Source organism: Brassica napus, chromosome C3, assembly GCF_020379485.1.
Source record: "Brassica napus cultivar Da-Ae chromosome C3, Da-Ae, whole genome shotgun sequence".
Lineage (NCBI taxonomy): Eukaryota > Viridiplantae > Streptophyta > Magnoliopsida > Brassicales > Brassicaceae > Brassica > Brassica napus.
Window position 1 is genome coordinate 29,498,983 of NC_063446.1, and position 21,307 is coordinate 29,520,289.

The 21,307-nt window shown below is 37.0% G+C and overlaps 3 protein-coding genes and 1 long non-coding RNA gene across 12 annotated transcripts; 3 read left to right on the top strand and 1 right to left on the bottom strand.

Moving 5' to 3' along the window:
• Window positions 1-335: 335 nt before the first annotated feature.
• On the top strand, window positions 336-4,740 carry LOC111203691. Its single transcript, XM_022697668.2, has 2 exons — window positions 336-1,302; window positions 1,924-4,740. Exon 2 carries the CDS (start codon window positions 1,928-1,930, stop codon window positions 4,028-4,030), a length of 2,103 nt encoding a protein of 700 aa, XP_022553389.1. The 5' UTR covers window positions 336-1,302; window positions 1,924-1,927; the 3' UTR covers window positions 4,031-4,740.
• Window positions 4,741-8,825: 4,085 nt separating this feature from the next.
• LOC106381228 lies at window positions 8,826-10,623 on the top strand. Of its 8 annotated transcripts, none has more exons than XM_048753175.1 (7): window positions 8,826-9,010; window positions 9,110-9,185; window positions 9,570-9,644; window positions 9,743-9,860; window positions 10,007-10,117; window positions 10,272-10,360; window positions 10,423-10,623. In XM_048753175.1, exons 1-5 carry the CDS (start codon window positions 8,844-8,846, stop codon window positions 10,036-10,038), a joined length of 468 nt encoding a protein of 155 aa, XP_048609132.1. In that variant the 5' UTR covers window positions 8,826-8,843; the 3' UTR covers window positions 10,039-10,117; window positions 10,272-10,360; window positions 10,423-10,623. The 8 variants fall into 8 exon arrangements, with proteins under 8 accessions (XP_048609132.1, XP_048609128.1, XP_048609134.1 ...); XM_048753171.1 differs by having other exon boundaries at window positions 10,435-10,623; XM_048753177.1 differs by having other exon boundaries at window positions 10,272-10,349.
• Window positions 10,624-12,316: 1,693 nt separating this feature from the next.
• On the bottom strand, window positions 12,317-15,323 carry LOC125584532. Its single transcript, XR_007321443.1, has 2 exons — window positions 14,068-15,323; window positions 12,317-13,813 (listed from the first exon to the last, which is right to left on the bottom strand). It is a non-coding gene; the product is annotated as an uncharacterized LOC125584532 (long non-coding RNA).
• Window positions 15,324-16,092: 769 nt separating this feature from the next.
• Window positions 16,093-20,947, top strand: LOC106420211 (uncharacterized protein PF3D7_1120000-like). 2 transcript variants are annotated; one of them, XM_048753168.1, is made up of 3 exons: window positions 16,093-17,404; window positions 17,848-19,080; window positions 19,162-20,947. In XM_048753168.1, the coding sequence occupies exons 2-3, from the start codon at window positions 18,892-18,894 to the stop codon at window positions 20,650-20,652; spliced, it is 1,680 nt and encodes a 559-aa protein (XP_048609125.1). In that variant the 5' UTR covers window positions 16,093-17,404; window positions 17,848-18,891; the 3' UTR covers window positions 20,653-20,947. The 2 variants fall into 2 exon arrangements, with proteins under 2 accessions (XP_048609125.1, XP_048609126.1); XM_048753169.1 differs by lacking the exon at window positions 16,093-17,404 and having other exon boundaries at window positions 17,411-19,080.
• The last annotated feature ends 360 nt before the right edge of the window (window positions 20,948-21,307 follow it).

Genomic DNA, 21,307 nt, shown 5'->3' on the forward strand with positions numbered 1-21,307 from the left:
CTCTGTGCTCTCACTGGCTCTCTCACTGGCCTACTCTTCTTACTCTTCTTACTCTTCTTACTGCTCTTGTGAACTCTCGGCTCTGGCCTTTTTGCAATTGAGTCCGGTTTTTGGATTCTAAGAGATTGACGACGCCTTTCATTGGGGACTCCTTTTTGATTTCCCTTAATAACTTCCCTGTACAAGACATTACAACACTCAGTGAAACTAAATTCAAACCGCAAAACAACAACACAACATCAACTAAGTTTCCCCAATACAATTTTATTAACAAAAATTAAATACAATTTATCACTCAAATCGGAAACACACAAAAAAAAAACGCATCAGTCTACATACAGATTCGATGTAATATATACCTAAACAATAGATTTACCAAGTTCTTATCCAATTTCAAAGCCAATATCTAAACATAAGACACATTCAAAGTTTTCCCCAAATTTGTTTTCAAATCTACATACAAATTCGACCAAATAACAACCAAATAAAGGGAAACTAATCACTTACCACAAGGAACGAAGATGGAGCTTCGATTTCGACAAAGAAAGAAGAAGAAATGAAGCAGTCTCGACTTTAGGGTTTCAGACAAGAGAGACAAAGAGATAGTTGAGACACAAACGAACAAGGAAGAACGAAGATGGATTTTCGAATTAGATGGAGAATGAACAAGGAAGAACGAAGATGGATACTCTAGGGTTTCAATCTCCGATTTCGCAATAGAGAGTGTCGCAAGGGGAAGGTTGGGGGAGAGACAGACCCGATGATTGAAAATTTTGGAGAAGAGAATGTTGAGTAATTCAAAACGACATCGTTTTGGTTTAGATGGGTCGGGTTTTAGGGTTTGTATTGTATGGGTCGGATCTTTCTGGTTGGATCTTGTAAATAACTAAATTATTTTAGGGCAATCCGTCTTTAGTCACGTTTTCTATTTAAAAAAAAATGAAAAAGAAATTTTATTATAATAAAGGGATAAATGGGGATTTTTTTGGAGGGTAGAGGGCATATGGAGTTAAGCTCCCATTCACTGGGAGAGTAACTCCATATACCCCATACCCCCATAAATGAATTCTTACTGCCCCCTCTCTATTCTCCGTACCCTTTTATCCTTGCACTCCCCAAACTAGCCTTTCATTTATTCTCCAATTAAATAAACCAACCATAATTCAACAACCTACATGGCCCACAAAACAACCTTAACCAATCAGATTTCTCCTGACCCACATGTCTCCTTCTTCATCGTACAAGCTTCTTCCTCTCATCCTCCATTAGCATTTTTTGAAGCTCAAAAAATAGGCAATTCAGGTTCGTTTTCGATGATTTTTTTTGTGATATTACATTTAAAAATCGTGTATATGATGGGTAACGTTAAGAAAGTAAGATTTGATGAAAATTTGAGAGATTAAAAACGATTTCAAAAACTGTGTTTAGGGCTATCGGGTACTTTTAACGTCCGTTTTGGATGAATTTTTTGCTGAAATGTTATTAAAACAAGTGTATATCTCGGCTAGTGTAAAAAAAAGAAGATCCAATGAAAATTATGAGAGATTTAAAAAGATTTTGAAAATTGTGTTTATAGATTTTGGGTATTTTTATGTGTGTTTTGATGATTTTCTGTGTGTAATTTCATTTAAGATGAATTATACATCATGGTTGATGTAAAATACTAACAATAGGGTCCTAAAAGCGAATTAGTTAGTACAAGGATAAGTTCTGGGTATTACTGGTATAACTAGTTTTACTAAAGAAAAAAAGTTTATTGGAAATACTAGGATTACTATATTGATATTTCTTACTGTGATTTCTAGTATTACTATGTATAGTACTGAATTAAAGTAGTATTAGTAAGAGAAGATTGTACGGTGTGATAATTAATTCTAAACATCTTAATAATGAGAATTCTAATGATATTCTATTTTATTTCAGGAAGATGCAAAATCTGAATTGCACAATCATTTGTTTTGATTATGGAGGATATTATATGAAAGATGAGGCTGAAATAAAATGGATCTCGGGAGGTGGTGAAGGAGAAGATGAAATCCACACGATTGTGTTGAGGAAATCAATGGAGGATATCACTTACTATGCTTTGGTTGAGCGTATTTGCAGAAAGATAAGGGTAGATGAATCTAAGGTGCAAGTGAAGATTAGTTACTTTCCAATGGTATTGTATTCGTACAAGCCATCATACATTTGGAATGATGAAGACGTTTTTGGTTATCTACTGCAAGTAAATCATGAGAAGTGTAGAAGTGTTCTACATGTGGAGTTCATCAATGAAGAAGTGCAACTTTTAGAAGAGGATGAGGATGGTACTGAGAATGATGAAACTGATGTCTATGTCGGTCTATCTGATAGAGAGGCTATAGAGGCTGGTGATGAAGATGATAATGGTGGTGTGCTCACTTTTCACGAAGACATTGAGATGCATGATGGTGTCAATCAGAGACGGGATGATGGTATGGATTTGGTTATAGGTCAAGAATTTATAACCAAGGAGGCAGCAAAAGTTCTTATTCAAGCAGCGTCGTATCAGAAATCTTTTGAATTTGATATAATTAAGTCGGATACTAAGAGATTTGTGGTTAAATGTCGAGGAGCCAAAGATGGGTGCAATTGGTTTGTGCGAGTTGCAATGTTAAAGACGTCAAATATTTGGACGGTTAGAAGTTTCATCAAGCAGCATACATGTTCTGTCATTACAAGAACACTGCCTGATAGAGAGGTTGGTGATGAAGATGGTACTGAGAATGATGCAACTGGTAATGAAGGTACTGGTGGTGTGCTCACTTTTCACGGAGAGATTGAGATGGGTGAGAATATCACGGAAAGAGATGAGCATGTGTTTGAAGATACAGAAGTAAGACCAGTAGTTGTCTATCAGCCACGGGATGATGGTACAGGTTTGGTTTTAGGTCAAGAATTTAGAACCAAGGAGGAAGCAAAAGTCCATATTCAGACGGCTTCACATAAGAAATGTTTTGAGTTTGATATAATTAAGTCGGATACTCAAAGATTTGTCGTTAAATGCCGAGGAGCCAAAGACGGGTGCAAGTGGTTTGTGCGAGTTGCAAAACTAAAGAATACAGATCTTTGGACGGTTAGAAGTTACATCAAGCAGCATACATGTTCTGTTGTTACTACAAGAACACTGCCTGATAGAAGGAAAGGTACATCACAAATCGTTGCATCAGTTTTGGCTCAAGATTATCCTGGTACATTTGACACACCAGTTCCCAAAGTTCTGATCGATTTGGTTCATCGAAAGGTTGGTGTGCATGTTTCATACACCTCAGCATGGAGAGGAAAAAGAGAAGCTGCTAATGAAGTGCGAGGAAGTCCAGAAGAGAGTTTTACTTTATTATACTGTTATATGCACATGCTGGAGCAGACAAATATTGGCACAAGAACTCGTGTGGTAGTGGATGAGGCCAACAAATTTAAGTATCTGTTTTTTGCCCTGGGAGCTAGCATAGAAGGGTTCAGTGCGATGAGGAAAGTCCTCATAGTGGATGGAACACACCTGAAGAATGTTTATGGTGGAGTTCTCCTCATTGCGACTGCTCAGGATCCTGATCATCACCACTACCCAATTGCGTTTGGTGTAGCAGATGGTGAGAATGATGAAAGCTGGATATGGTTTATGGAACAGTTGAAATCAGTGATATCCGATGTCCCGGGATTGGTATTTCTTTCAGATAGAAACAAAAGCTTGATCAAGTCAGTACGTCTAGTGTTCCCTGAGGCCGAACATGGGTATTGTATATGGCATTTGTCTCAGAATGTTAAAACCCACGTCCATAACAACAAAGATACTTGTGCGTTCAAGTTTAGAGAATGCGCACACGCTTATACGGAGGCTGAGTTCAAGTACCTTTATCATGCTTTTCGCCGGAAGTATCCTAGTGCAGCAACGTATCTTGACAAAAGTGTTGAAGAGAAGAAGTGGGCTAGATGTTACTTCAGAGGAGATAGGTACAATGTTGACACCACCAATTCAGTAGAATGTGGGAGTGGTTCAGGTACTACCTAGGTTTTACTGGAGATTACTGGGCTTAATATGTGAAATTTGGATTACTGGGTTTTACTGGTATTATTATGTGCAATTTGGATTACTGGGTTTTACTGGTATTATTATTTGCAATTTGGATTATTGGGTTTTACTGGTATTATTATTTGCAATTTGGATTACTGGGTTTTACTGGTATTATTATTTGCAATTTGGATTACTGGGTTTTACTGGTATTATTTTGTGCAATCGAAACCAATGTGTATCACTACGTTATGTGTAATTTAGACTATCTTTATATGATTATTTTCAATTCGTAGGCTACGTATATAATAAATATATAGATTAGACTATTTTTGTTAATTATTTTCAATAGTTTAAGAAAATCTTAACGGTTTCCCAAAAAACTTCCTTAACTTTCATTGTTAGTATGTGAATGGTTAACAATATAGTAAGTAGAATTTTACAAAATACATATTTCTCGTAAATTGCTTATGTAAATGTCTTCTTTGACGATAATAATAGGGTAAAATCATTGGTTCTACTACCAAACATTCTTTTTTGAGATGGATTTACTACAAAAACGTAAAAAATGCCAAAGTATTACTATGTGTATGGTGGTATTACTATTACCTTGAAGATTACCATAGGTATTACTAAGTGTTAAAAATAATATTAAAATATTTATGACGGCTGCACGTTTTAAATGTGAAATGCATTTTTCAATTCGTTTTTTAATAATATATATATATATATATATATATATTAGTGTTTTACATGTGTTTACTAATTTTTTGTATATCTTTTATAGTGTTTTTTGGCGTAATAAACCCAGTAAATCTAGTTATCCATCTTACTCATTTTTGGGCATGGTAACACATGTAAACTTAGTTTTCCAAACCTGTTGCAACACACCAAGATTTAAACATTCAAAAGCATTCTACTACCAAGTTTTAAACATCCAAAATACTTAACATTCTACTACCAAGTTTTAAACATAGATTCCTAATAAATACATAAGCCTAAGGCTTTGTTTTACGCTTCTTCCCCTCCGTGAAAGGAGTCTGCACCCACTGTGATTTCCTCTTTGGCCTGCCACTCTTCTTAGGTACAGCAACAGCGGCATTCTCCTTGCACCTATGCATGATCCAAGGACTCGGTGCTTCCTTGTAAACAACCATGATCAACCTTTGCTTTTCTTCCTCAGTATATTCCTCAACAATTTCCCCAACCTGTTCCTCGACAACTTCCCCAGCCTGTTCTTCAACAACTTTCACAGCCTCTTCCTCTTTTTTCTCTTCTTCTGCAACTTTCTTCCTGCTTTTTCCCTCTGTTTCCCCAGCCTGTTCCTCGACAACTTCCCCAGCCTGTTCTTCAACAACTTTCACAGCCTCTTCCTCTTTTTTCTCTTCTTCTACAACTTTCTTTCTGCTTTTTCCCTCTGTTTCCACAGCCTCTTCCGCAACAACTTCAACACCTTTTCCAGGTTCTCCCTCCATAGTCCTTGTCACTAGTCTCCTCGCAGCCATTGCCTTAGTCCTACCACGTGGTGGTGTGGGAGTTCCCTCCGTCTGATTCCCACGTGGTGGTGTCGGAGTTCCTTTTTCTATCTCTGCCTCCCGAGCCTCAGATTCCACCTCATCAGTCTCACTTTTCTCCTTATCTTGCTCCCTGGTTTCAGACTCTTTCCCTTCAACTTCTTCTTCTTGATCCTCTTTCCTTTCAACCTCTGCTTGATCATCTTCGCCTTCAGCCTCAAATTCCACCACTTTTTCTTCAACTTTCTCATCATCCTCACTGTTCTCTTTCTCTTCGTCACTGGTTTCAGCCTCTTTCTCTTCACCTTCTTCTTCATCTTGTTTCCCTCCAACCTCTTCTTCTTCCGCTTCAATTTCTTTCCAAAGTTTATCAGCTTGTACTCTACATATCTCCTTCAATTGCTTCAACTCATCAGTCTCACTCTCAGTCTCACTCTCACTGTCTTCCTTGCCTTGCTCATCAGCCTCACTATTTTCCTTCTCTTTCTCATCCTCTTGCTGAGCATTGTCATCAGCCTCTTTCTCTTCCCCTTCTTCATCATTTTTTCTCTCAGCCTCTTGCTCAGTATTCTCGATGTTATCGTTCTCTTTCCCAGCCTCTTGCTCAGCATTAGCTTTGTCCTTCTCAGAATTAGCTTTCTCCTTCTCTTCATATGTACCATAGTCCCACTGTCGAAAATCCATGTCTTCACCATGACTCGGCTCCACCTTACTCTCAATAGAAGTTAGCTTGTCTTCCATTTTCTTAGCCCTTCTTTTCAAAATCCGCTGGTTCTTTTCAATATGACTCATCCTTGAGCCTAGAGCCTCTAGCTTTGTCTCCACCGTTACGTGAAGTCCAACAAATCCTTCTCCTATGAACTCCAAAATCCTCTCTTCCAGACCTTGCAACCTCGAATCTAAACCAGAATTAGAGGATGATCCTTCTGCAAACGTCACCTTTTCTTTGTCTTTATTTTTTGGCAACACTCCTCGTGCAGCTTGATCTAACTCATATAGCTCTTTCCACCAAATATTCTTCTGCTTCACATTTAACCAGTAGTTCCAAGTATCACTTGGGCTGCCCTGACGGTCATACTCTCGCTCCTCATCAATGATACGAGCCAGCATAATTTGCTCACCAATAGTTGGAACTAACACACTGTTGATAACCTGAAAATAAAACAATAAGTTAGATCAGTTAAATTTTATGTTCATCTAGCTTCTACTATAACTATATACATGTACCTTTGTGTCTCCAACTGCAGCATATATGTCTTCCAAAGGATAACCCTTAAGACTGGACTTTGTAAACCGGCTCTTGCACATCCTTGGACAGTCTTCACTACAGTCGTCTGAATAGATTCTAAACGTTTTCCCCAAATCCGGAATACACTCAAAAGCCAAAACCTAGTACATCCATTGTCACAGTGTTAGATTTCAATTATATAACAACTAAAAATTTACAAAACTATATGATTTACCTCTAAAGGGATTATGAATCCAGGAAAGGCGCATGCCTCTTTCACTTCACCCTTCAGATTGTTCATCACGTGCTTAATCTCCTTTATTGCATCCTCAAATGTTAGACGACCCCAGGGAAATGATCTGCAAGCATCTAAATCGTCAATCATCCTTAATATGAAGAGGTCTAAATGTCCAGAATCCTTCGGCTTTCCTCTGATAACCCGACCAAGAAAAAACAAGACATTCATCTTCAATCTATCTGGACACGGTGGCATAGACAACATCTTCTGCTGCACATCGCTGATGGTGATCTTCTTTCTGTCATGGAAGTAATAATCGACAAACTTATAACCCCCCAACTTCTCGTAGTTTGGTGGATAATCACCGCAGTCTAAGCCAGAGATGAGGGCATGCTCCCTCATAGAATAGCGGATGGGTACACCATTAACCGCAAACCATGCAACATCATCTTCTGGAGTACAAATGGTGCGCAAGAGTAACATCCACATCCCCTGGAGCTTCAGGTTATCTTCGTCTGGCATGTGGAAGAAATGTTGAAATTGAGGATGGCTTGTGAACCATTCAGCCTCAGGCTTACCCTTGATGAGCTTTACTGTCTTGGTTACAAAGCACTTAGTTTGTATCTTGGAACTCTTGGGGAACTCACTGCTTTTGAAGTAGAACTCAAGGGGTTGCATTGGTTGCATTTCCTGCAATCAAAATACATATATACATGTTAGTAATGCTAGTAATACAAGAAGTACTAGTAGTACTGCTAATTACTACTCAGCATTTCTCACTAAAAATAACAATGAATAGAAAATATATACCTCTCTTTCGGACCCCTCCCTTTCGGACTCATCTGAGGCTGAGAGCGATTCTACACTTTGTGCTCTCACTGGCTCTCTCACTGGCCTACTCTTCTTACTCTTCTTACTCTTCTTACTGCTCTTGTGAACTCTCGGCTCTGGCCTTTTTGCAATTGAGTCCGGTTTTTGGATTCTAAGAGATTGACGACGCCTTTCATTGGGGACTCCTTTTTGATTTCCCTTCATAACTTCCCTGTACAAGACATTACAACACTCAATGAAACAGACATTACAACACTCAATGAAACTAAATTCAAACCGCAAAACAACAACACATCATCAACTAAGTTTCCCAATACAATTTTATTAACAAAAATTAAATACAATTTATCACTCAAATCGGAAACACACAAAAACAAACGCATCAGTCTACATACAGATTCGATGTAAACATAAGACACATTCAAATTTTTCCCCAAATTTGTTTTCAAATCTACATACAAATTCGACCAAATAACAGCCAAATAAAGGGAAACTAATCACTTACCACAAGGAACGAAGATGGAGCTTCGATTTCGACAAAGAAGGAAGAAGAAACGAAGCGGTCTCGACTTTAGGGTTTCAGACAAGAGAGACAAAGAGATAGTTGAGACACAAACGAACAAGGAAGAACGAAGATGGATTTTCGAATTAGATGGAGAATGAACAAGGAAGAACGAAGATGGATACCCTAGGGTTTCAATCTCCGATTTCTCAATAGAGAGTGTCGCAAGGGGAAGGTTGGGGGGAGAGACAGACCCGATGATTGAAAATTTTGGAGAAGAGAATGTTGAGTAATTCAAAACGACATCGTTTTGGTTTAGATGGGTCGGGTTTTAGGGTTTGTATTGTATGGGTCGGATTTTTCTGGTTGGATCTTGTAAATAACTAAATTATTTTAGGGCAATCCGTCTTTAGCCACGTTTTCTATTTAAAAAAAAATGAAAAAGAAATTATATTATAATAAAGGGATAAATAGGAATTTTTTTGGAGGGTAGAGGGCATATGAAGTTATCGTCCCATTCACTGAGATGGCTTTGTATTGTTTGTCAGAATCCTAAATTGGAGTCTCTTTCTCCACCTCTCTCTCGAACTCATCGTCTCCGTCTCTACTACGTTGTGTTTGCCGGTCAGTTTCTTCATGGCTTCCATCGGACAAACCTCCAATATTGGTCGTTCACTTTCTCTTCTTAATTCTTTCTTAGGGTTTCGATTTGGGGGTTTTTAGGTTTGGGTTTTGATTTGTCTTGATTATCTGTTTCTGGGTACAGGGTTACGATTTTGTTAACAATTGTCGCAGCCTCTAACATCTCCTCAGCTCCTGCCGGTGTTAGTGACTCAATTCCGGTGAGTACTTGTAGATCAATCGTCAGACAGGTTGTTTCTTACTGATTTTGGGTCTGATTTTGATGCTGTATTTCATAGCTTTAACAAGTTTTTTCGATACCTGTAATGATTTGTTTGATCTTGAACCAGTATTAAAGAGCTGCTTGTCTCAGTTTTGATTTGGTATCTCGTACGAGGTTGGGTTTGTATATTTATAGGCGTTATCAAGTAAAGATCCGATATTTTCTTAAAACAAGAACTCTGAAATGATTTAACTGGAAAAGACTCTGACTTTCCGAAAGCAACTCCGATTACAGATTTTTGAATGGTGCTTGATTTGTGATTTGACGAGTGATTAGATAAAAAGATGAATGCTTTACTCACTTTGTGTTTCCATGGTTATAGGTTTCTGCAAACGATGAAGTATTGTCTAGTGCTTATATCAAGGAGAAAACTTTGAAGAAGCTGTCTAAGCAGCAGGTTTGTTCTAGACTGTTTTTACAACTGTTCTAAACTGCTGTGATGCTGGAGACGGTGGCAATTGGAATTCAATTACTGAATTGTGATTTCTTTTTTAGCTGATGGGACCTTATGTTATGAAGAAAGTCCAGATCCAGAACAAGGAGCAATTGGAATTGGTGCGGGTGGAGATCCGTGTTTCATCATTATTCAATCAACCTAGCTGCTCTCTCCTTGGTAAGTTTCTGTCTTTATGCTATGAAGAAAGTCCAGATTCAGATTAGATTTCTCATGTGCAGTTTTCTTTTGTTTAATTAAAGGTTATTAACCAGTTTCTTTGTTTCTAATTGATTTCTCTCTAAAGTATTTTTTTTTTGTGGTAGATAATGTTGGCAGAGGGCATGAGCAAACTTGAAGGCATAGGTTCAACAGAAAGAGAGCGCCTGTGGCCTGAGCTTGTGCAAAGTTTCAAAGATATTTTTCAGCGCCTTAAGGTAAATTCCAGAAACTGAGAAGTTTTTTTGCTTTATGTTCAGAGTATGGAACAAGAGAGCCAGGCAGCTCTATAGATTAAACAATGTCTATTAACTCAGTTTAAACCCTTTTCTCCTTACTATGTTTTATCATGTGTACTGATGCATAACTAAGCCTGTTATAAGCACAGAAGGAGAAGAGGAAGAATACATAAACATTCTAAAAACAGAATGGCGATTAATCTTTACCATAGTTAAGAACCTGTAAGCTCTTACCTCTATAGCACGTGTTCCTTTAGTTCTGATTTGTGATATTGTTAACTTAGCTAGCTTTGCAGAGAAAATTGGAAGAGATGATGGTCGCTGGTCGTGGTGAGGAAAATGAAGATGGAGAAGCTGATGAGTATAAGACTTATGTTGTTAGTATAAGAATTTAATGTTGTTAGTGTAGATTCTATGTAAAATGTATGTTTTATGAATTTAATGCAATGTATATTTTGGTTATAAATCAATTTGCAGTTTAAATATTTCATCATAAAATCACAAGATAACACAACAACTAATATGATAAAAAAAGAAAAATCTAATACTAATAACAAATTAGAAAAAAAACAAAAATAATATTTTTTACCTCAAGATCTAAACCCTAAACATGCCTTAAACCCCAACCCTAATATTTATAACCTCAAGATATATAAATGTAAAACTAAAGGATAAAAATGATAATTAATGTTTCGTTATAATATATTTATATAATAGTTTATGGGTTTATATATTTAGTGTAATATTACTCTATGGAGCTTGGCGTACTTAAAATCCTAAACTCCAAAACTTATATCGTACTTCAAACTTTAAACTCTAAACTCTAAACTCAAAATTTTATTTTTTCACAATTCACTCTTAAAAAATTATTTCAAAAATTAAATCTAAACCCCCAAACCTAAACTATAGACATACATATATATACCATACCCTAAATTAATCATATATCATAAGCTCTAACTAATAAATTTGAAACTCTAATCTTCATTAAAACTCTAACACAGTTTCAAAGGTCCAAAATTTATTCATTTTAAAAATCTAATCTTAAATTTAAATCCTAAACTTCAAACACTAAATCTTAAAATCTACACTCTATATTTAATACCTTAAACCCCAACCTTAATCTCTACATAGAAAATCATACATCCAATATTTACAAACTTATAATAGAAACTTTAAATTTAAATTCCAAGTATATTCTAAAACTCAAATCACATACTTAATCCTAAATCTTAACCCTAACCCCTAAACCACATATCTCATTTTAACATATATCTTAAAACATTAAATCTTAATTTTTAAATGAATTATATTTCTGTAAATAAATTAAAATTTCAAATAAAAAATTTAGATTTCAAAATTTTAATTATTATACCAAATTATTTTAAACTTAAATAATTTTTATAATAGCTATAAATAGATAAGAAGACAATTTGTTTTGTTTTTTTTTGAACCATTGATTGATTTGAATCAATGGACCAAAATCATTCTTGTATCTATCTTCGCCATTTTTTCTATTGGTTAAAAAAATTTGTGTGTGGTTTGATAATTTTAACCATAGATTAGATATTTTGAAGGGTTCAGATTAAATCTTTTTGTGTTTGTTTCTCTCTCTCTCTCACGCTTCTTAACCTTTTTTCTTCTTCTCTCTCTCTCTCTCTGAAACAAAGAACAACGAGATTCAAACCTCGTCTTCGTCTCCACCACAGTTCGTTGTTACAACCACAGTTCCTAATCTCACAGATCTTGTCTCTGTAATCTCTATCTTCATCACCACTAAGCCTTGTCACCACCAAACCTCGTCTTCGTCTCCACCCCGGTTCATCGTCGTTGCAACCACAGCTCTGCGGGTGTGTTTTATTTATTTGGGACAAAAATTTTATCTTCTACCGGTAACTTCTCTCGCACTCTCTGTCTCTCTCTCTCTCTCTATCCTAGTGTTCTGATTCTGGTTTTGCGTTTGTGTTCTTAGTTAAATAAAGTGGAGGAGGCTGAAGAAGCTTGGTGGTGGTGGTCTCGCCACCGACTCCATATCAGAAGAAGCATGGCTCGAGACGAGAAGACAAAGGGCTGGTGATTCAAGAACAGAACATAACTCGTGCTCTGTTTTTTCTGTGGTGATGCGACGATAGCACTCTGGAGGCGGAAGGCGGATGCTCTGGAGGCTAGAGGCTGGAGGCTGGAGGCTAGAGGCGGAGGAATTAGGGTTGTAGGCAGAGGCTTAGTTTTTTTTTTTTGTCGACAGGTAGAGATCGAAATCTGGTTATCATGAGTTGGAAACAAAAGAGGATTTAGGTGGTGCTCCTTTACCTGTCCAAGAAGTTGATGATATGGGTGATGATATGGATGATGATAGTGTATATGTTAGGGATGATTGTGAAGGTTTATTAGTGGTAGATTGATGATATGTTGTATGCTTGTGTGATGGTTTGTATGAATGTGATAATGTTGTGTTATGGGATTTGAATAATTATATTGATTTTTGGAATTTTAATAATTTATATTGTTTTTATTTCATATTTTCAAATTAATTATTTAAAAATCAATTCAATAATTATTATTAATTAATTTTGGGATAATTATAAAACTAATTAATAACACGAAACATTTGCTATCTTTGCTACTAGAAAAAATCAAATTATTTGGTTCTAATAACATTTATTAAACGTTATTATAAATACTAACAATTGTGAACACAAAAGCGCTATTGTTATACACTTAGTAATAGCACAAAGGAAAATCGCTATTAAAAGGGTTAGACTTTTTATAACGGGTGATGTCTGAGCGTCCAAGGAAACGCTATTAAACCAAAATGATAGCGCTTTTCGTCCGCTATTACTAACCACATTTCTTCTAGTGATGGTTAGTTGACGTAGATCTCTAACTCCTACATAAAATAACCATATTTGCATGACTAGTCGAGCTTCAGCCTAAACACTTCTCTTGTTTAAAAGAAAATCGATACTGATTTTACATATAAATTATAAATAATGAAGATAAATGCAACGAGAAACTATTTTTCTTTAAAAGTTATATACGCGAAGTTCCTTTTGTCCAAATCAACATTATCATTACATAAGCAGGCATTTGCAATGTGATGTACGTGGAAAGTTACTAAACTAGATATGGCTAGATTCGTGGACTGGTTAAAGTTAGTTGTGGTTTTGTTTAATATATGTGTAGAAAAACACGTTTAAGGTTATTATATATACCTTTTCTGGCGAGATTCGACATGACCCCAATCAGGTAATCATGTGTATGCATGTTTGCTCGATGCTCATCATTGTGAACAACTGTAATCTAAGTGGCTACATATCATTTATAATTTGATGATCCATATTGTCTACAAACTGTTACCGATAGGTTTCAGGACTATTGTAGACTGCTTACCAGAATATGTTTCACTTGAACAAGTAATATGAGAATATACACAAACGTTTTTTTAAAGCACAGTTACTGATGGATTTGTAAGATTAATTGATATTTCAATAGGCTTTAGTGTTTTATTGAACTTGCACGTGAGTTTATAGCCAAGGAGACCAAAATTCCTGATTCTTTGGTCATGGTTAGCATCCTTGGTGCATGTTCTTTACAAGCTTCAATGGAACCAGTGAAGGAGATTCTTGGTCACGGCTTCTATGGAATCTCTGGTTTTTATTCATTCTCTCATCGTGCCTGTAACATGTTTTAGAGTTGAAGTGAACTGTTCACTGTATGTTTCCTTTCTGCAGTCATTCTCTAATAGTTTTTTTTTTTTTTATTGTTTTGAAGAAATCAAGCAACACCAATACAATGCATGGTTAAGACAACAACAACTGAAACAACAATAAGCCAAAACAGAATAACAACAACAACAACATAAACCAATTCGAGAACAATGGACTCATGAAGAAAATCAAGACACAAAGCGAAACCTTCCAAGAGAATACCTGTCTTAGCAAGTTGCCTTAGATAAACCACACTTATCCGGGAGTTTAGAAGCAAGGTCTAAGTTGATCCCACTAAGAAAGGGATTTGTTTTGGTTTTCTGCTTGCAGAGACACTGGACGTCAGCGTTAGCTAGGGCACTGCAGCAAGAGCCCTTGGGATCAATGCGGGTGGTCAATGGGTTCTTGGTCTGCACATAGGGCTTGCAAGAGTACAGATCAGCAACGCTCTTACCGCAGAACTCTCCAGTCGCTGCCGTGAGTGTCAAGGCAAGAACCAAGGTAATAAAGACAAGCTTAGTGTTTGGTTCCATGGCTTTTTGTACTTTTAAAGAGTTCTTCACCAATTGTTTTGCAACTATTTGATGGTTTTCTTAGGCTGGTATACCTGCTTTCGTAGGGTTTATATAGAGAAAATAGATACGTTACTGGTGAGATAAGATTTACAAAATTATGATATTAACATGAAAACATGGGTCCCTAGCATCATATAAGACAATAATCTTGTGATTAACCTCAAAACTAGTCTCCTGTGCATATTATTGAGTATGCATATTCATTGAAAAGCATGTGCAGAAAAATATCGAAGATGGTCTATAGTCTAATAATCTATATTATTTTGTTGTCTTATGATACTTTAGTATAATATAAAGTAACAACACCCGTGAGACATTGGCATTACTTTTCTTCCATTGTGCTATTTTGTCACGGGAGTTCTTTAGGGCCCTCAAACTTGATTGGCAGTTAAAATTTAATTTATTTCCTGTGCAACCAAGTAAAATACAGTATGCAACTTCTTTAATTTTGATATATCTTGGACGCATTAGCAAATTTGGCAAAACTGTAGTGGCTCGGTGAGTTATGTAGAAGTCAAATATGTGTTACTAATCTGAAAGCTTTTTTTAACAGTCTCCACGAGTGGAACAGAACGAAGACTAGCAGAGGTCAAGTAAGCACATGCGAAAATCACATAGATCTTGAACTAGATCATGGAGGAGAAGAAGGTGAGATGCGTACAAATGGTCATGCAGACAATCACTGCCAAGCAGGAGTAGAAGTCACTGAGCAGCTGGTCTTTGAGCTATGTGTTCATTAACCAAGCATCAATTTCCTTTTCTTGATTTGATATCTGGGTTTGGTCGATATGACTGGATGTGGAAGTGAACTTCTGATGGTTCAATACCATGAACATTGTCTAAGAAATACGGACAACGGCTTTTGTAACCATCATACACTCCAAGCAAAAATAGTTGTGAAAGAGTTTGCTTAAATCAGTGATGCAAACCAACAAAAGCTTTAAAGAAACTGCATCAAGTGAGCAACTCAGTTCTTGCAAGCAGGAAACGAAACCTTTTGTCCTGGGGGAGCAACATGTTCAGCTGCAAATTTGTTTCTCCTTTCGCATTGGTTCTATTGATCTTCTCAAAGAGGACATGCTACAAGGCGATCCAGGAGCCAAAGAAGAAGGAAACACATTAACGGCTATGGTGTATATGCTGAAAAGCCTCAACACTACACCTGATAGGAACCCCCTGAATATCAACATCATAAAAGCTGTTGAAACCAACCCATCATACATGTTATACCTCTTACCACTCTCATCAGAGACAAGTAATAGAGTTTGGTATGTTTTCTTCACTCTTTGTAACTTTCTTTTCCATCTGTTGTGACACCTTCAGATAATCTATATACCTTCCTTTGCTATGTTCTCGATGTTACCATAATCACCATCCGAGATCATATGGTTACAACATCATCAAAAAATTTCTTTGCACAACAATATACTTCACCTGCAATTACATGAAAGATCTAAAGAACTTGAGATAACACAATATATAATAAGCAACAAAAAAATGTAAAAAATGTCTAGAATTTAATAGAAAAAAAACTTGAAGAAGCTGAGAAATCCTAAATGGGTTCATATTAGGCATGGGCATTCGGGGTCCCAATTGGGTTTCGGTTTTGTCGACTCGGGCCTCGGTTTTTTGGGTTTATCAAAATCAGCCCCATTCGGATTATATAAAAGTTCAGTTCGGGGCCGGTTCGGGTTCTATCGGGATCGGATCGGGGTTAGTAAATCTTCAAAGAACCGGTACAACCCGATGTACTTCCGGGTTTTGGGTTCCAACCGGTTATTCGGTTTTAAAGTACTTGATTTATACCCATTTTGTAACCAATACATAAGTAAAATCGGTTCTTCGGGTTTAAAGTACTTGGATTTGTACCTATTTTGTAACCAAAACATAAGTAAAATCGATTCAAAAATAAGAAAAAAACATCAAACATGATCATTCAAAGTCAAACGAAAGGTAAACATTGTTATTGATAGAAAGAAAACAAATAAATGAAATTATAAAACGAAAAATTAAGTTCTCATGAAATGAAAAAAATTATTCAATGAAAATAAAACTAAAATCTAAAAATTTCAAGTCTCAACCGCTTCTTTCAACCATCAATCTTCATGTAGTAGATAGTTATTGTAGATGTTTAATAATATCTTAGTGTACTTTGGCTACATATCAGGAATTGAGATCATGTTTGGTACAAGTTTTTTTTTGATATTTTGAATGTTTCGGGTTATATCGGATATCCATTTAATTCCGGGTTCGGTTCGGATAATACCCGTTATCCGAAATACCATAAAACAAGATCTATTCGGTATTTATGTCGGGTTCGGATCGGTTCGGATTCATTTTTATTGGATCGGGTTCGGTTTATTTGCCCAGCCCTAGTTCATATGATAACTTCCATATTTAGTGACTAATAAGGACTTTACTCTGGATTGCCCCAGTAACTCATATCTTCATTCTATTTTATCCCACCAATTAAAAACAATATAATTTTTAATATATTTTAATTAGAAACGTGGTGAAAATCGAAATTGCCCTTAATGAAACCAAGTATTTACAGGATCCAACCTAAACTATTTGACTCGACCCACTATTAGCCGGATCCTTAACCAGATCCGCGCGTTCCTTTCCCTTTTCTCTTCCTTTGTCGTCTCTCACTCTCTTCTAAACCTTCTAAACCTGAAAATTGAAAAAAAAATCCTAGAACCGACGAAAACGATGAAGCTCACCGCATTGACTGCTTCCTTCACTGCTTCTTCGCTGATCTTCCCTTAGTCCCTTGTGCCTTTCCTTGTTACTCTGATTTCATCATTTCCCCAAAATCAGTCTGTAACCCTAGATTTGACGAAATCAATTGAAAAAATTGATCGAATCAACTGTTCCTGCGGCGTATTCTATTCTCCCGCTCCTTCTGTCGGCGGCGCAATCGACGGAACCCTAGACTTCATCTCCCATCTCCTGTTTTCGTTCTCGTCTCTTCCGTGTAAAAGGTATGTTCTCTCTCCAATTTTTGATTGATTTTGTTGTTGGTTTGAAAGTCCGTTTGAAAGTATTGTGGTTGAAAATCGGTTAGGTTCAGATTTTTTTCAGAATGAGGATTACAGAGACTGAAACTTGGACACGTTTGGTTTTGAGGTTATAGAGATTGAAAGTTTGGTTTCAGACTTGAGATAAGTCTAGTGATTATTGAAGACTAACTGTTTTGGTGATAGAATGTCCTAGACTGTTTGATATGTGAAACCGAGTTGAGTGATTGATTAATTGTGATGTAGTGATTGAATCGATTGGTTGGAGTTTTATTATTGAATGAATGATTTAGGGTTTTGAGATCAGACAGCTATAAGAATCAATGATTTATTTTGTAGATATTTCATTGAATGGGTTTGTTAGCGTTGGTGGTTATTGAACGTTTATTGTGTATGTATATATTCAGGGGATCAAGATATTGAGAGGCTATAGATAATGGCAGGCCGAGGTCGAGGGAGAAAAAAATCTCAGCAGAAAAAGTCCACAAAAAGAAACAGTGCTCCTGTAGAAGAGCAGCATGTAGAAGAACTTTCAACAGAGAATGAAAGTGATGATCTGTCAGCACACGGAATTGAGTCTGATAATCAGGGAACCGATAATCAATCTGCATCATCTCAGGTAAATTATTCCCAAATGCTAATAAACAGACTAGTAAGAAAAAAATGCTAATATAATTTTTATTTGGTTTACAGGAGTGCCAACCACTGCCGCCTGATGAGCTATGTTTCAAGAACACCGAGTTCACCCAGACGTGTAAGATACAGAGCAAGTGTTATGTGACCGAGACGGTGAAGTTTTTGAAGAAGGCTAGGTTTAAGCCTGAGCTCGAGTGGTTTGAAAACCACCCTCAGTTTTGCCATTTTTTTCACATGCCCGATGAACCAAACTTGAAGCTGCAGGGTATGTGGATGCTTCTACTGCGCACTGTTCCTTTACATGAGCCAGAGGACACATCTTGGTTTGCTGTTAATGGAGTGCCCATTCGGTATTCAATGAGAGAGCATGCTCTCATCTCGGGATTGGACTGCCATGACTACCCGACTAAGTATAAGAAGATTGGAAGCTTTGCGTTTGTAGACAGACATTTCAAATCACATAAGGAGATCACTATGCTATCTGTGAGAGAGAAGTTGTTGAGTATGAGTGCGTGTGGGGATCGACTCAAAATGGCAGTGCTTTACTTCTTAGGCATGATTATCAGAGCGAGGGGAAGGTATAATGCCCCGTTCGACCCTTTCGTATTAAGAATCGTCAACGATGTGGAGGTTTGTAAAACCTTTCCTTGGGGTCGGTTGACGTTTGAAGATGCTCTCCGGTCCATCACTCACGTGATGAAGCATCTGAAAGGGAAACCTAAGAATAATGTCAACTTTCCCGGGTTCATAATTCCTTTGGAGGTAAATTTGATTTATCCTTATGATTTTTTTTTTTCGAGTGTATTTTTTTTCTTATGATTTTTTTTTCTTTTGACAATCAGATCCTGGCATTTGAGTGTATTCCAGCTCTGAAAGCACGATTTAGAGAAGGTGTAGAAGGCTGTATGAGTAAGTGTCCGAGGATGTGTAAAAAGTGGTTCCAAAGTAACAGCATGAAGGGTTATCCTCTTGAGGATTTGTACGACACACTAGGAGAAATTAAGGTATGTGTTACGTGTTGTTTTGTTTTTATTAAGTGAGTGGAATACAATGTGTTTGATATTTTGTTTGGTATAAATTTTCAGGTTATTGAAAGTGTTCTTGTTCCTACTGTTGATGAGGAACCTCTCATGGCACGCTTAATGGATGGGGAGCCAGACTATGAAAATGAAGAAGGCGTGAGTAATTTGTGGAGCACGTGGTTGACTGTTAAGGAGAAGCCTATCTTTTGGCAAGAACTCTATGAGTTAGATGTGGCTGCAAGGGAGTTTCCTCAGAAGAAAGACAAAAGGAAAGTGCATGAAGAAGCATCCTCCTCTAATACAAGTTTGGAGGACGTTTTGAAAGGGTTTGAAGAGAGGTTGATGATAAGTTTGAGTGAAGTGAATGGGAAGGTGGAAAAAATGAACAAGAGGCTTGGGAAGATTGAACGTTGCCAAGTTGTTTTAAAAAAGAGGTGTAAAAGGATGAAGGCAATGGAGAAGAAGCTTGAGAAGATTGAAGATTGCCAATATTATTTAAAAAAGAAGGCCAAGAAGGCGGAGAAAGAAATGAAGGAAATGAAAGAGAAGGAGGAGGATAAGGAGAACAATGACGGTTTCGACTATCATCAAGGCATGGATTATGACTGGGGTGGACAGCGGAATGACAGCAATGGAGCGGATGCAACAACCAAAGAACCTGAAGATGCAGATATGGTTGAAAATACAGAGGTGGTAGAAGAGAAAGAGAGTGAAGAAGACGCTCAGAAAGACGATAGAGGTTCTGAGGAAGAGACAGAACCTGAACCTGAAGCAGAAGCAGAAGCTGAAGAAGACAAAGAAAAAGAGGATGAGGAAGAGAGTGAAGAAGAGGCTCCGAAGGAACCTGATGAGGTTCAAGATGAGGTTGAGATGAATGAAGCCAATGAGATTGAAGAAGAGGTTGAAACAGAGGCTCGGGTTGAAGTTGAAACCGAGAAAACTCCTACACCACCACGTGGTAGGACTAAGGCAGCAGCCGCGAGGAGACAAATCCTAACAACACCAGAGAAGTTGTTCGGAAAGGCTGAAAAAATGGTGGAGGAAGAGGTGAAAGAACCTGAGGAAGAGGGTGAAAAAATGGTGGAGGAAGAGGTGAAAGAAGCTGAGGAAGATGGTGAAAAAATGGTGGAGGAAGAGGTGGAAGAACCTGAGGAAGAGGGTGAAAAAATGGTGGAGGAAGAAGTGGTAGAACCTGAGGAAGAGGCTGGAAAAATGGTGGAGGAAGAGGTGGAAGAACCTGAGGAAGAGGCTGGAAAAATGGTTGTCTACGAAGGCAGTACTTGTGAAACGAAGGAAGCTGACAAGGGAGCAGCCAAACCTTCTGGAACTGGGGTCAAGCATAGGCCAAAACAAATGGCATTGAGGAAGCACGCTACTAAGCAGGCTCCTAAGCCGAGGGGTAGACCGAGAAAGGATACTGAACCAAAGAAGTTCACAACGCCAGAACAGACAAAAAGGATACGTTCACGTTCACAGTGGGTTTCCACTCCTTTCACTGAAGCTAACACTGATGAGATTGAAGGGCGCAAGAAGAAGCCTAGAACAAAGGCGTAGAAGACAAGAAGCTTAAAATATTTTGGGTGTTAAGTATTTATCTCGGATTTGTTGTGAACTTATGTAAGAAGTTATGTTTTGTTGCTTGCTGGTCTGTAAAACTTGAATGATATCTCTTATGTAGGATGCTCTGTGTTGTGTGATTGTCTTGCAGCAGGTTTGGCCCAATTGAGGACAAAACGATCTAAGTCTTAAGAAAACACATTTGTACTACTAGGTTTATTATGTATTACTAAGACAAACAAAATTTGTCAACAATAAGAAAAAAAAATATAAGAAAAAAAAATGGCACATGTATAAAACGTTTAAAACATGTAAAATATAAGAAAAAAAAATAGCACATGTCTAAAACGTGTAAAATATAATATTAAACAAAACATGTTTGAATACTCTTAGTAGTACTCAAGGAAGTAGTAATATTTCATTCTTCATAGTAATATTTTTGTAAATCAGAACATTTTTTAGTAATACAACCTGAAGAAATTAAATTTATTAGTAATACAAATGTATTTAGACAATTTTAGATTATATATAACACATTGGCATAATTTTTTTAAATAAAATGCGTATTTTCTGAATTTCATCCAATTATGGCCTTCACATCAAGACATTAGTATAGAAGTAGAAGGATGTTTTCTATAGAAATGAGAGTTTT